The sequence below is a fragment of the Eumetopias jubatus genome, unplaced genomic scaffold (genome assembly GCF_037043125.1).
Source record: "Eumetopias jubatus isolate StellerSeaLion01/CBP00866 unplaced genomic scaffold, mEumJub1_p1.0 scaffold_10, whole genome shotgun sequence".
Lineage (NCBI taxonomy): Eukaryota > Metazoa > Chordata > Mammalia > Carnivora > Otariidae > Eumetopias > Eumetopias jubatus.
In genome coordinates, this window is record NW_028274816.1 from 70,427,181 (window position 1) to 70,442,910 (window position 15,730).

Genomic DNA, 15,730 nt, shown 5'->3' on the forward strand with positions numbered 1-15,730 from the left:
ACTCAAAACAAGTACAATCTGATATGACAAAAAGCAGGGCAGTGGTTTCCTCGGAGCTGAGGTTTGTGGCAAGTAGGGGAGGAGGACTGACCTGGACAGAGTACAAGGGATGGGGTGACAGAAATACTCCACATCTTCATTTTGGTGGTGGTTTTATGAGTGTATGAACTGTCAGAATATACACACATAATAAAATTTTATTATATATAAACTGAAAAAGTAAATTAAAAGCGAAAACAAAGAAGCAACAATAATCTAGGAAATTAATATTCAGACAAAGAACATGGGTAGAGAGAGGACAACGCAACCAAAATCCAACACCCAATTATGATAAAAATTCTCAATCTAGCAATAGAAAGCAACTTCTTTAACCGAAAAAGGGCAGCTACAAAAACATGCAACTAACATACTTAATATTGAAAAGTGAATGTTTCCCAAAATAGGAACAAGGTAACAATGTCCATTCTCACTCCATAATCATGACCACACTCAAAGGAGTCTCTGATAGTACTGAATAATACTTCACTGGTGAACGTGCTTTCTTTCTCTCTCAGATGACCATTTCATCCTCCGCTTCCCTTTTTACTTCAAACCTCTTACACTCCCGTCCCTAGCGCACTGAGCTAATAATTTCACCTCATGTTTTATTTTTCACAAGGCAAATCAGCAAACAAACTCTTTCATCGTCCTGCCATCAACCTCTCAAGAAGGTATAGGCCCTCTCCTGGCCATCACTCAAGAGAGGCCAAGTTATCTGGCCAGCTTAGTACTCAACCAGAACTTGGGAGCAATAAACATAGGTCTTAACCTTAACAGGAAACCCTAGACAACTGGTATTTTTTCTGTCAACAACTCCTACGAACAAAAACAGACATGTTCACCCCCTGAAATCTGGCATAATGCCATACTAAGACAAAGATAATTAATCCCCCGCCTTTGGCTCCCCATCTTTGACAATGGTTCTTGACATTTAAAATGTATAGATGTAAACATTACATTTGGTTTCTGATCAACAAATGTATTAAATAGGAAAAGTAAAACACACGCAAACACAACTTATGCAACTGCATGTATCTGTTCCTTACCTGCTGGTGACGCGTGCTGGGAAAGGTGTACTGAACAGAGTGGGGAGGATAACGACTTTGTTCTGTGCTGAATGCTCCTTGGTTGGGAGGATAACCTGAACTTGACATTATCAGTAAAGAAGTCCTCACCAGGCTGTGAGATCAAGTCCAACAAACAACCATGTTTCTAGGAAACCACCTAAACAGGATGGGAAAAAATAGAATTGATAAGAACTAAAGCACCAGGTGTACTTCTAATAAATTATAACGATAGCTACATAAATAAAACCACAATTACCAGTAAAAGCTTTCTCTCATGTATTTACTTAATATAATACAAGTAATTGGAGTTTGAAAAACATTAACGAGTCATTTCTTGTAGACTTAAAAAACGTTCTTTAATATATCACAAACAACAATATCGGTAGCTATAGAAAGTAAAAAGGTGTATAGACAATCTCAGCATGGGACCTGGCACATGGCAAATGCTCAACAAATGTCCTTTTTGTGGATAAATGTCTGAGAATCAAATGTGATCTGTTACAGAAACAAGTATCTACGGTTCTGGGGTTGTAAAAAGTCAATTGTTAAAAAGATTCAAGAATATCTATAAGGTAAGCATTTGTGCAGAGGAAATGTTATCTTCATTAAATAATTCTGCCCCCAAAATAACAGCCTAAGAAGACATTCAGGATGAGAAAGCGTTCAAGGAAGAACAAAGTGAGCTTATCACTTCAAGGAAAACAACTGCCAGTATTTGTGAAAATTTGAATTTTGGAAACACTTTTATCTGCTTCCATAAGCTTGACAGCTTCCCCACATTTAAAGACTTTTCTGTCAAGACTGGTCGTGATACTAACAAGTGTGAGTTTTTTGTGTGTGTGTGAGTTTTTGATATTACATGATGAAATATGTCAACATTTGAAATATCTGTGTAATTCAACGAATCAATATTTTCCAAATGACCAATACAGAATGTTATAAAATTATTCATGAGTGTAATATTTATTTAAAGTAGAAGACATTTTCTACAAATAAAGTACAAGACAACCCAATAAATGTTTAATGTGAAAGAATATGAAAAGTTCATTGATATGGTTTCAGATCCTACACAGCAATTAACCTTTAAAAAATTGCCACTTGCCCGGACTGGGTGTGGTTATCAAAGAATACCTACAATTATCTAAAAAGGCTATTAAAATACCCCTCTCTTTTCCAAATACATATATCTGTATGAGATTAGCTTTTCTTCATAAACTTCAATCAAAACAATATATTGCAAGACTGAATGCAGAAACAGATTTGAGACTAAAGCTATCTTTTTTTAAGCTAGATATCGAAGAGGTTTGCAAAAATGTAAAACAATGCCACTCTTCTCATCAAGTTTTGTTTTATCCTGGAAAACAGTTACTTATCATAAAAAATGTTACTTATATTAGCATATGGTACATTTATATTATTTTTACATGAATTAACATCTTTAAAATGTCCACTCTAATATCTAATATGGTAAATATCAACATACAGAACCCACATAAGCAAAGAAACTGAGTGTTACTGGAGTGGTTGGGGGTGGGAGGGATGGGGTGGCTGGGTGATAGACATTGGGGAGGGTACGTGCTACGGTGAGCGCTGTGAATTGTGCAAGACTGTTGAATCACAGTTCTGTACTTCTGAAACAAATAACGCAACATATTTTAAGAAAAAAGAAAAAGAAGAAGATAACAGGAGAGGAAGAAAAGGGGAGTATGTCAGAGGGGGAGACGAACCATGAGAGATGATGGACTCTGAAAAACAAACTGAGGGTTCTAGAGGGGAGGGGGGTAGGGGGATGGGTTAGCCTGGTGATGGGTATTGAGGAGGGCACGTTCTGCATGGAGCACTGGGTGTTATGAACAAACAATGAATCATGGAACACTGCACCAAAAACTAATGATGTAATATATGGTGATTAACATAACAATAAAAAAATTAAATTTAAAAAAAAAAAAAAAAGAACCCACATAAGCAAATGCTCTTTGGAGTCCTAAATAATTTTAAGAGTATAAAGGATTCTTGAGACCAAAAAGTTTGATGACCACTGGCCTAGAGAATTAAGTCATCTTTAGGTTGACTAGCATTAGTGACCTAGAAAGGCCAGTCACACCCAGCTCCATGCACACACTCCTTCTGGAGAATCTGCCCCTAGTTAAGGTGAAGCTTTGACACCATGTTTACATCAAGTGAACTCCCCTAGTGCACAAGGGATGTACCACTTAGATCCCTCGCCAGGAATGTGGAATTGAGAACCTCAGCTACAGGGAACTGAGTCGCAAAGTAGCCAGAGTAGGAGTCAAGGTGAGCCAAAGCATGTGCCAGAGAGGTTACAGAGGGAGCAGAGAATGCCAGTCCAGACACAGAATAGAGTAGACATGAAGAGACAAGGGGAGCCAAGAGACCTTGCAGGCCCAGGAGACAAAACAGCAACTGCCTTGGCTCCTGAGTCTTTCCTCCAGGGTCAGTCCCAAGAGAAGCTGCTGAACTCCTTTCCTCGACCTTGGATACTTGTTAAACTACCTACATAGTCTTACAGTAAGTCCTCCTTTACTTAATATAGATGGGAGTAGGTTTTTATTTCTTAGAATCGTCAGGGCTTAAGTTAAAACCTAAAATAACCATAAAACTTGGAAAAAACCCAAATGTCATATCCATCAAGTAATAAATAGATAAATGAAATCAGGTATATCCATACAAGGAACATTACTCCACCAAAAAAGAATGAAGTACTGATACACACTGTAACTCGGACAAACCCTGAAAACATTATGCAAAAGTACAAGAAGCCACTCATAAAAGTCCACACTTTGTGTGATTCCTTTCATCTGCAAGTACAGAAGAGGCAAATCTACACGACAGAAAGTAGATTAATGGCTGCTTAGGGACAGCAGGATGGGCACTACTGCGGTAGAATATACATGAAATTTACCATTTTAGCCATTTTTAAGTGTGTAATTGTGTAGCATCACGTATATTCACATTGTGGTACACCTATCACCACCATTCATCTTCAGAACTTGTTCATCTTCCAACTAAAATTCCATATCCATCAAACACTCCCACTCCTCCTCCCCTCAGCCCGCAGCAACCACCATTCTAGCTTCCGTCTCCATTAGAGGACCCGGAGGACCTCACAGAAGTGGGATCAAACAGTATCTGCCCTTCTCTGACTGGAGAAGGACAGATACATTTCACTTAGCACAGTATCTCCAAGCTTTATCCATGTGGTAGCATACATGAAAATTACCTACCTTTTTAGGGCTGAATAATAATATCCCATTGTATTGGAGTTTCTTTTTGAGGTGATAAAAATGTTCTAAAATTGACTGTAGTGATGTTTGCACTTATCTCTAAATATACTAAAAACCACTGAATCATATACTTTATTTTTTTTTAAGATTTTATGTATTTGACAGAGAGAGACACAGCGAGAGAGGGAACACAAGCAGGGGGAGTGGGAGAGGGAGAAGCAGGCTTCCCGCGGAACAGGGAGCCCGATGCGGGGCTCCATCCCAGGACCCCGGGATCATGACCTGAGCCGAAGGCAGACACTCAACGACTGAGCCACCCAGGCGCCCCTGAATCATATACTTTAAATGGATGAATTGCATGGTACATGAATTATGTCTTAATAAAGCTGTTTTTAAAAAATTGCCAACCCAAAAACAAACTATACAAAGCAACCACAAGATTTAAAAATGATTGTGCAGGGGCGCCTGGCTGGCTCAGTCAGAAGAGCATGTGACTCTTCATCTCAGGGTTTTGAGTTTGAGCCCCACATTGGGTATGGAGATTACTTAAAAAAAAAAAAATTTTTTTTTAACTTAAAAAACCTTAAAATTTTTTTAAAATGAGGGGCGCCTGGGTGGCTCAGTCAGTTAAGCATCTGCCTTCAGCTCAGGTCATGACCCCAGGGTCCTGGAATCAAACCCTGTGCTGGGCTCTCTGCTCACTGGGGAGTCTGAACCTCCCTCTCCTTCCGTCCCTCCCACTGCTCATGCACACGCACTCTCTCTCTCTCTCTCTCTCTCTCTCAAATAAAATCTTTAAAAAATAAAAATAAAATGATTGTGCAGCAGTCCAAGTTAACATATGCCACATTTCATGGATTCTAATACCCACATGTGTCCATATCTTAAAAACTCTAAAGTCAATATGTATCCTACAATCAATGGCATTTAATGGTCTAATTAGCAGCACTTTTTCTTTTCTTTTTTTTTAAAGACTTTGTTTATTTGACACAGAGAGGAGAGAGAGAGAGTGAGAGAGAGAGCACAAGCAGAGGGAGTGGCAGGCAGAGGGAGAGGGAGAAGCAGGCTTCCCACCGAGCAGGGAGCCCAACACAGGGCTCAATCCCAGGACCCTGGGATCATGACCTGAGCTGAAGGCAGACGCGTAACCGACTGAGCCACCCAGGCGCCGCACTTTTTCTTTAATCTTAGAGGTAAATAACATTATCTTATAAGCAAAGACATCTTTTTGCTGAGATACAGTATTAGAGACTACATGCAATAAGTCTTCGGTTTCTGCCTAAATTTTCCCCTGGAGAGCTCACATTACAGAAATTACTATTTTTTCCCTTTAAATTTGTTCCTGGACTCTCAGGATAAAGAAAAAAAAAAAAGTAAGGATACTAATATTCTCAAAGTGATTTCCCATCTGAGGTCCTTTAAAAGAACAGGTAACATTTACAATACTTTCAAAAAGCCTAAAAGAAATACATATATAGGGACTCCTGGCCGCTCAGTTGGTTAAGCATCTGCCTTCGGCTCAGGTCATGATCCCAGGGTCCTGGAATCGAGTCCCACATCAGGCTCCTTGCTCAGCGGGGAGCCTGCTTCTCCCTCTGCCTGCCATTCCCCCCGCTGCTTGTGCGTGCTCTCGCTCTCTAATAAATAAAAACTTTAAAAGGAAAAAAAAAATACATATATAAACTAAGAACCGAGGACATCCTAAGCACAAACCCAAACACACACACACAATAAGACTCATATCTTGAACTTATAAAATAAATATATATAAATATAAATAATAATTTATATATTGTTTCTATACAGCAAAGACACCTCCAAACAGCAAACTACAAACTAGAAAAAGTAGGGGTGCCTGGGTGGCTCAGTCGATATAGCATGTGACTCTTGATCTCAGGGTCATGAGTTTAAGCCCCACATTGGATGTAGAGCTTACTTTAAAAAAAAAAAAAAAGAATATTCATTTAAAAAAAGAAAACTAGAAAAAGTAAAATAGCAAAATTTTGATATAACAAATATATTTATTTCTTACAAATCAGTAAGGAAAAAATGATCACAACAGAAATATAAGATATGACAGAAATATGGGATTAGCAAAGGAAATAAAATTAATGACATCAACTTCATCAATAATTACAGAAAAATAAAACAAAATCATTTTTCCCAAATTAGCAAAACATTAAAAATAATACCTCGTAATGGTGAAGGTTTGGAGAAAAAAAGCACTCATTTACAGACTACCGGTGTGTATGTAAAATGGGTACGAATCGCTCTCTAAAGAAGGATGGCAATATACACCATGAACTGTGAAAATACACATATCCTCCACCATAGCGATTCCACTTCTACGATTCATTTGATTATTCAATACAGAGATACCCAAAGATGAATGCCTGAGAATGTTCCTCAAGGAACTGTCCTAAACATCCAATACATCAGCTTAGAAAATTGTTCTTTAAAAAGTTTAGCTAATGGGAAATTTTATGTAAAGTATGCCACAAAAAGTCTACATGGGAGAACGCTTTTTTTTTTTTTAAAGATTTTATTTATTTATTTGAGAGAGAGAATGAGATAGAGAGAGAGCAGGAGAGGGGAGAGGGTCAGAGGGAGAAGCAGACTCCCTGCCGAGCAGGGAGCCCGATGCGGGACCCGATCCCAGGACTCCAGGATCATGACGTGAGCCAAAGGCAGTCGCTTAACCAACTGAGCCACCCAGGCGCCCGAGAACACTTTGTTTTATAAAAGTATGATTTGTATATAACATTTCTACCCAATTTTTCAAGTGTGTCTATCACATCTTCACAAGATTTTAAGACCAAAGGAAGAAATGTCATAAAACCAACAAATATCTACTGAGGAGTACGCTACTACGTACCAACATGGTTCTAAACACTGGCATAGAATGGTGACTGAGATATGCTGTCCTGTTGTGAAGTGACACAGACAATAAATAATCACGAGATAATATGATGACTTGAAGTGCCATAAATAAAACAGGATGGGAGAGAAGGAATAAGGGAGACATTTCTGATGGGGTGATCATAGAAAGCCAATCTCAGGTAGGATGACCCTATGCCCTGATTTCCTGAAACAGATCCAATTTACAGCTATCGTCCCAGTGCAATTATTAATTATGCTCCATTTCCTTCTCAAAACTGTCCCAGTTTGGATAACAAATTATATTCTAAGATAACTTTTGAGCCAAAGCTTGAAAGATGAGAAGGAAGAGCTAGCTACCCTTGAAGAGACAAGAGCAATCCTTGAAGAGGAAACACAGAAGCCCTGAGGGAGAATGGTAGAGGTAGAGGCCAGAGAACGGGCAGGGGGAGATCAGCATGTGGTTTTGCTGGTTCATGTCTTGAAACTGAAATATCTCCCTCTGTATTCTGAATATTAATCCCTTTTCTACCTTTATGTTACAAATACTTTCATCCAGAATTCATAATTTGTTTCACATTTCTGAAGACCTTTTCTACCCCAAAGTAAAAAAAAAAAAAAAAAAAAAAAATACTCTCTACATTCCCCTCTTATACTACTTCAAGGTGTGTGTGTGTGTGTGTGTGTGTGTGTGTGTGTCTATAGCTCCTTAATCACCTATTTTTTTTTCTAAAAACTGGTTAAGGTAGGGAATCTGGATGTATTTTCTTTACTGATAGCTAATTATCCCAACAAAACCCTTATTGAACATGTCTATCTTTCCCCGCTGATCTCAAATGCCATCCTATTACAGCCCAGCAATTTTGGTACATACTCTAAAGAAACTCACACACCATACTTACATACAAAAGTATGTACTGCAGCAATGCAATGCACCAGGCCGCACATTAAAACTACCCGGTCAGCATTCCCCTCCTATCCACCTGCCCCTGCTCTAACACATGAGGTTTTTGGTGGTGGTGTTATTTGTTTTGATTTTGGAAATAGGTATTATATGTATGATTTTAGAGTTTGTAAGTGCACCCACAGAAGACAGAGAGAAAAATCTTCTCACCCTGGTCCCCCAGCTCCTACCCAGCTGTCCTTCCAGAAGGCAACCAAAGTTACTAAAGTACCCTTTAGAAACATCATATACACACACACACACACACACACACACACACACACACACTTCCCTCCCCACATAAATGGTAGCACAGTAGAGATATACTGTTCTATAGCCTTTTATTACTTAATATATCTTTCTCAATATAGCAATCATTCTCATGAGGCTATAAAGAGCTTCTTCATTCTTTCTATTGCTGTAGAATATTTCACAATGAGTGTTCAGAAATATTTTACAAATGTTTTCCAAGTAATTATGCTCTGCACCCCTAAGAAATGTCTACATGATATGGGGCGCCTGGCTGGCTCGGTCGGTAGAACTTGCAACCCTTAATCTCAGGATTCTAAGTTCGAGCCCCACAGTGTGTGTAGAAATTACTTAAAAATAAAATCTAGGGGCGCCTGGGTGGCTCAGTCGTTAAGCGTCTGCCTTCGGCTCAGGTTATGATCCCAGGGTCCTGGGATCGAGCTCCACATGGGGCTCCCTGCTCAGCAGGGAGCCTGCTTCTCCCTCTCCCTCTACTCTTCCCCCTGCTTGTGTTCCTGCTCTCTCTGTGTCTGTCAAATAAATAAAATCTTTAAAAACTAAAAATAAAAAAATAAAATCTCAGGAAAAACAAATGCTTACATGATCTATCTCTGAGCTCTCCTCCCAACTCAGACATCTTAAGTAAATAAAGCTATAAATGGAATGGAAAGGCAAAAGGAAAGATCTTAGCTCAAGGTCATCCAAATTTTTTCCAACAGTGGTCTACATGATGAGACATCCATGTAATACTGGTGTTGTTTATGTTTGTGTTTTTTTAGTTTTCAGCACTGATGAATCCTGAGTTCAATACCTATATTCAATGTCACTCAAATATGATTTGCCCATGTTCCCCTTTTGTCAGGAATTCTTCATGATATCCTAATTTTGTGATGTGATTTTAGTGAAGTTTAACTTGAATATCTCAAAAATAAAACAGAGTCAGGTACTATCAGCCCAACACAGGTGGCAAGAAAACATCAGCAAAATCAGAGATTAGCCCTCGCTGGCACACAGATTTATGGGTCAAAGCAGGCCCTACTCCTGGCCACAAGAGGGGCAGCTTGGAGACCACTATGACTTCCTTCCTCAAAACTTACTCATGAGACACAAAGCAATAGTTGAGAGCAACAGTTGTTTTTGTTTTTTAACCAGACTCTTTCCTTAAACATCTTACGTGGAAGCCAAATGTATTAAAATCCACAGAAGAGAAATACTCCCATTCAGTGGGAATGGGGACCTTCACAAGCTACCTTTTCAGTCCTCCCATCACCCCCCCATTAAGTCCTGCATTCTACCCTCACTCCAGTCAGAGCTTGCCAAGATACCTCTTTTACAAGAATCCAGTTTAAAGTTAAGGCTGAAGAGGAAAAGACCTTAAGTGGCAGTTTCAAATTTTAAGTTCAGTCCTTAGCACCAAAACTCATTACACCTTAGGGTTAGTTACATTCCTGACTCATGAATTTTTACAGTCAAAGTTTTATGCACAACCCCCTCATAACATAAACATATATAACAGTAATGTAGTATAAGAATATACTAAAACTGGATGCCATTGTTATAAGTGAGAAGAGCACATTTCATCTGAATTTTTTTTTTTTTTAAGGGGGAGAGGGAGGGAGAGAATCTTAAGCAGGTTCCATGTTCAGCTCAGGGCCTGATGTGGCGCTCAAACACACAACCGAGATCATGACCTGAGCCGAAATCAGGAGTCATACGCTTAACTGACTAAGCCACCCAGGCACCCCACATTTCATCGGAATTTTATAAATAACCCCCAAACTAGCTTCCTCTGTTTTGTAAACAGGCAATAAAATATAGTAAAATGAAATTGGTCTACTTAAATTCCTTTTTGAATCTTCCCATATTAAAGTAAAGAAGATACACATCAATTTACTCAACAGGAAACTTCTCTTGCAAAAAAATTTCAAATATAATCCCCCCCCCCCCAAAAAAAAGAATCCAATGCCCTCTCACCAGGAACTCCTGGCTTTTGGCCTACAATCTTTGCATAACCAAAATGTACTTGGACAGGTTTTCAAGGTGGCCTAAGCTATCTTGGAAAAAAATAGCTAAAAATATACTTCACTGTGGCAGGACTGCAAATACCTCTTCAGATAAGCAAGAATGAATCCACCCAGGGTCACAACAGAGAAGCCCATATTTTACCAAAGCAGAAAAAGGACCCTACAAAATACACAATTCAATTTTCTTTTAAATGATCAAAGAATAAAACCTTTTGATACAAAAGTACGGGATAGGAGAATGTCTTCTGTGATACTGCAGATGACAAAATACTAGTTACTAACCTGAGACAGATCAGGTCACAACAATTCTCATAAAGCAGCCCAGCTCTAGTCCAAATCCTGAAGTATTTTAAGCAAGGAGAGGCTAAGGACCACCCCTTTGGGTTATCCCCGCTACCTAAGACTCTCCAGAATGGCCATGACTTAAAGCGGACCTCTTGCGGCGCCTGGGTGGCTTTGTCAGTTAAGCGTCTGCCTTCGGCTCAGGTCATGATCCCGGGGTCCTGGGATGGAGCCCCACGTTGGGCTCCCTGCTCAAGCGGGAAGCCTGCTTCTCCCTCTCCCTTTGCCCCCACCTCCCAATCGTGTTCTTTCTCTCCCGATCTCTCTCTCAATTAAATAAAATCTTTTTAAAAAAAGAGAAAAAGAAGGCAGGCCTCCTGAGCCCATCTCAGAGGCCAGTCTCGAGCAGAGACCCTAGAAATCACCTAAGTGGATTCCGTAATTTGTATGAGGTCAGAGAGGTGTTGAACTCAGGACTAAAATTTCTCCTATAAAACTCAAGCATTCTTCCCTTAAACAAACAAACAAACAAACAAAGGAGCTACTCTGGGGGAATGCCATTGACAAAGTATTTATTTTACTTTAGGCCCTTTTGAACATCTCACTTAGAAAACAGATGAATGGGAGCTAAAGAAATAAGGCCTTTCAGGTTCAACTATCTCACCCTCAATCAAATCTGATATTGAAAGAAACACATTAATAAGGGCATAACTATTTGATTAATCAAAGAATACAGGCATTCAATAAATAACTCTTCAACTTAGGGGGAAAAAATGCTGCTTTCACCCTACATAAAGTGAGAAACGAGAAGTTTCCCAAGACAGCAATAGTAGACAACAATGCAACTGAGAACTCTGGTACAGCTGCACTATATTGAACTAATTCTCTGAGCAATATTCACTCCAGCAACTATAAGAAATGAATATATTGCAGAATTAATCGATAGGCCAATAACTACAAAGAATAATTTTTAAAGTTACCATTTAGTGAGCCTTTGTTATATACTAGGCAGTATACTAAGAGCTTGGCCTGCAAGGAGCTCACCTAAAATATTAGTTCCATTATTATCCCTAATTAAGGCTTTTGAGAGCCTGAGTAACTTCCCCAAGGTAATTTTGTTTAAACTCAGAGACAGATCTCTTAAAGATCATATGGTGCTGTCTCCCCTTTGACCCACTAACAGAGACTGCTAAAGGTTATGAAGCAAAATAAAACAGGCTACTGAACAGACTATTTCTAAGGCATACACCACAATAAGGTAGAAAAAAAGCAACTGACTTAAAATTTACTGAATTATATACAAAAAACAAAGCCACCAGATGCCTGTGAGGGCAGGGACCATCTCTGTTTTGCTCACATGGCCTCCCCAGCACCTAACAGTGCTTAGCTCTCAATAACACCCATTCCAATAGCAAGTTCTGTTCTTCCTTCCACGTACCGACCCCAAGCCTCCCATGCTTCTCCATCTCCACTACCCCCCATCCTCACCTCTTGCTACAAAAAACCTCCTAACTGGACTTCCCACGTCAGTACTTCTCTCTACTCAAAAAGCTGTACGAGCTTTTTAAACCATAAATCAGAACGTGTCACTCTTCTGCTTAAGACTCCCCAGGGGGCTACCATGCACTTCAAATAAAATCCCAACTACTCACTATGGCCCACAAGGCCCCCACCTGATCTGGCCTGCTTCCTCTCCAGATTGCTCAGTAGGCCCCAGCAACATGAGCTTCCTTTCAGTCCCTTCATCCTGCGCCAGGACCTGCCTTGCCTCAGGCCTTTGTCCTTCTTTACTCTCTGCCTGGAATGCTCTTCCTGGCTCATTTAAGTGGCTGACTCCTCATCAAACTTAGCATTTGAGGTCAAATGTCATCTCCTCAGAAAGGCCTTTCCCAACCACCTATAAGGTGGGTTCCCATCAGTTACTCTCAACCACATAAGCCTTTTTTTTCTCTTTTAAATTAATCTCAACCTGAAATGGATTTGTTTGTTTTACTTCATTATACTGTCCTCCCCCACTAGAATATAAACTCTGTTGATTCCCTACCACATTTTTTGAACAAAAGGAGTAAGAGGGGCGCCTGGGGGGTTCAGTCGTTAAGCATGTGCCTTCGGCTCAGGTCATGATCCCAGGGTCCTGCGATCAAGCCCCGCATCAGGCTCCCTGCTCCGCAGAGAGCCTGTTTCTCCCTCTCCCTCTACTGCTCCCCCTGCTTGTGCTCTCTCTGTCAAATAAAATCTTAAAAAGAAAGGAAGAAATGGATAGGCCTTATTTGAAAAGTTTGAAAACCTACCGAAGAACGTAAAAAAGTCTATTTGAACTAAAGGAGAGGAAGTACATAAAGTCAGTCTTCCAAAATTAACCTATAAATTTGGTATTTCTAATCAATATTCAGTATTCCCCATAAACATCTCAGCAAGATGTCTTACTGAGCTTCACAGAATAATTCTAAAGTTCATCTGGGAGAATACATGGACCAGAATTATCAAAATCTGAAAAAAAAAAAAGTAATGAACAAGAGACAAACCCTATCAGCATTAAAATTATAAAACAGGAGCGCCTGGGTGACACAGTCAGTTAAGCATCCAACTTGGTTTCACCTCAGGTCATTGTGAGATCAAGCTCCACGTCGCGCTCCGCTTTCAGCGGGGAGTCCACTCAGAGTTCTCTCTCCCTCTTCCTCTGCCTGCCCCCCCACAGGCACCCTCCACACTCTCTCTCTCACTGAAATAAGTAAATCTTTTTAAAAAATAAGTAAATAAATAAAATTATAAAACAACAGCAATTTAAAGGATACAAGATCAAGAACATAATAAATTAGAAACAGTTCCAAACATATTTAGTAAATGACATAAGTTGCAAATCTAATCAGTGGGGCAAAAGATGAATTATTCACTAAATGGTGCTCACACAACTGGCTAGCTATCTGGAGGAGAAAACATGCACACATATATTCCCCCAAAATATATCTCTACCTCACTTCTTACACTGGAAATAAATTCCATATGGATCAAAAAAATTAGAAGTGAAAAAATAGGAAAGAAAAGAAAAAAATGAAAGTTCAATTAAAATCTGGGCAGTTCTTTGTCTAAAAAATACAAAAAGGCATTATGGTCAAAAGTCTTCCTCTCACTTATATGCCTCAGTCACTCAGTTCTTACAACAACCAACGTTACCAGTTTCTTGGGTTTCATTTCAGAAACATCCTCTAACATACAAGCAAATAAGTATACATTATTTTTCCTCTTTAAAACAAGCAGTAGCATGCTATACAATAACATTCCTCACGTTACTTTTTTAGTTTAATAGATGGGTGAATATTTTAAATTTTAGAGTGAAGAAGTCTAAGTAGAGCATGAAACCCAGAAGCCATATATGGACTACTAATGAAGACAGCTAACATTTATTATTTACTTACTATGTGTCAGACACTGTGCTAAATGTTATTTTACATTATCTCCAATCTAAAAATAAGCAAACTTGGGGCGCCTGGGTGGCTCAGTCGGTTAAGCGTCTGCCTTCTGCTCAGGTCATGATCCCAGTGTCCCGGGATTGAGTCCTGCATCGGGCTCCTTGCTCAGCGGGGAGCCTGCTTCTCCCTCTGCCTGCCGCTCCCCCTGCTTGTGCTCTGTCCGACAAATAAATAAAATCTTTTTTAAAAAATAATAATTTAAAAAATAAGGAAAGTACTGCTTAGAGAGGTTAGGTAATGTGCCCAAGGTCACACAGAGAGCACAGAGCAGGACTGGGTATATCTGACTATATAATAACACAAAAGAGGGGCTCCTGGGTGGCTCAGTTGGTTAAGTGTCTGACTCTTGATTTTGGCTCAGGTCGTGATCTCAGGATCATGAGATCAAGCCTGAGACTCCGTGTGCTGAGCGTGGAGCCTGCTTAAGATTCTCTCTCCCTCTGCCCCTCCCCCTACCTCTCTCTCTGTCTCTTTCTCTCTCAAAAGCAAACACACAGAAGAATAGCTGGGGGTGGGGAGTGTGCATATGTTTGACAAAAGTGAATACCTTAATATATAAAAAACTCTTCAGATCAATCTGAAAAAGACCAAAAACTCCATCAAAAAATAACCAAAGGCAGGCAATTTATTAAAGAAATACAACTCCCCTCATAAAAAAATTCCAAACTCAGTAGTAATTGATAAAAGCCAATCAGAATCACTTCCACCACCACCACCACCCCCCACCCCCCCCCACCCCAACCCCCCCCCCCTTCTTAAATTGTCAAAATGTTTTAATTTGTAACATCCAGTACTGGCCAGGGTTTGGGGCTTACTGATACACTTGTATCAATATCTTTCCAAACCTCCACTGTTCAGGTAACAGCAACTCCACTTCTGGAATCTATCCTACAAAACTGCTTGCGCAAGTACACAAAATACACACAAATATTTCACCTCAGCTTTGTTTTTCTGAAAAAACAAAACAAGACAAAAAAAAAAAAAAACACTAGTAGCCATAAACTGATTAAACAAATCATGGTATTTTCATAAACAGAATAGTATGTGGCCATTAATGACAGAAATAACTCTAAATATACCAACATGGAACAGTAGTACATAAAAGAACAATATATTATGATCCTGTAATACAGGAAATTACACACACCAAAAAAAAAAAATCTGAAAGAATACGCAACACTTAGATTACATCTAGGAAGTGGTACTTTCAACTTCTTTATATACTTCTATATTGCACTTCTGTAAAACAACATATTACTTATAATAGATGAAAGACAAAGATTCTAAAATAACACATCCTCCTTCACTCATTACAATGGTTGTGTGTGATTATACAGCAACTTCTTCCACTCCTGCCCCCCTCCTCTGTTCAGTTCCCTCCGCCCCATTCTTCCTCCCCCTTCCCCCCAACACATAAACACCCACACACACATAGAGTTAATGGACTATATACTCCCTACATCTGGTATATTTATACTGTGTATATTTTAGGCTGTAACTCCTAGAAAGCACAAGTTTTGGTTTCATTCCAATA

General features: G+C 39.4%; 1 protein-coding gene across 19 annotated transcripts in view; it reads right to left on the reverse strand.

The window, feature by feature from the left end:
• Positions 1-15,730, reverse strand: part of NCOR1 (nuclear receptor corepressor 1) — a 152,422-nt gene that overhangs the window by 129,192 nt on the left and 7,500 nt on the right. For all 19 annotated transcript variants that reach the window (XM_028089475.2, XM_028089468.2, XM_028089480.1 and 16 more), the window contains exon 2: positions 1,086-1,263. In XM_028089475.2, the coding sequence (XP_027945276.1) occupies positions 1,086-1,193 (108 nt within the window). In that variant the 5' untranslated portion in view covers positions 1,194-1,263. The remainder of the gene's footprint in view (positions 1-1,085; positions 1,264-15,730) is intronic.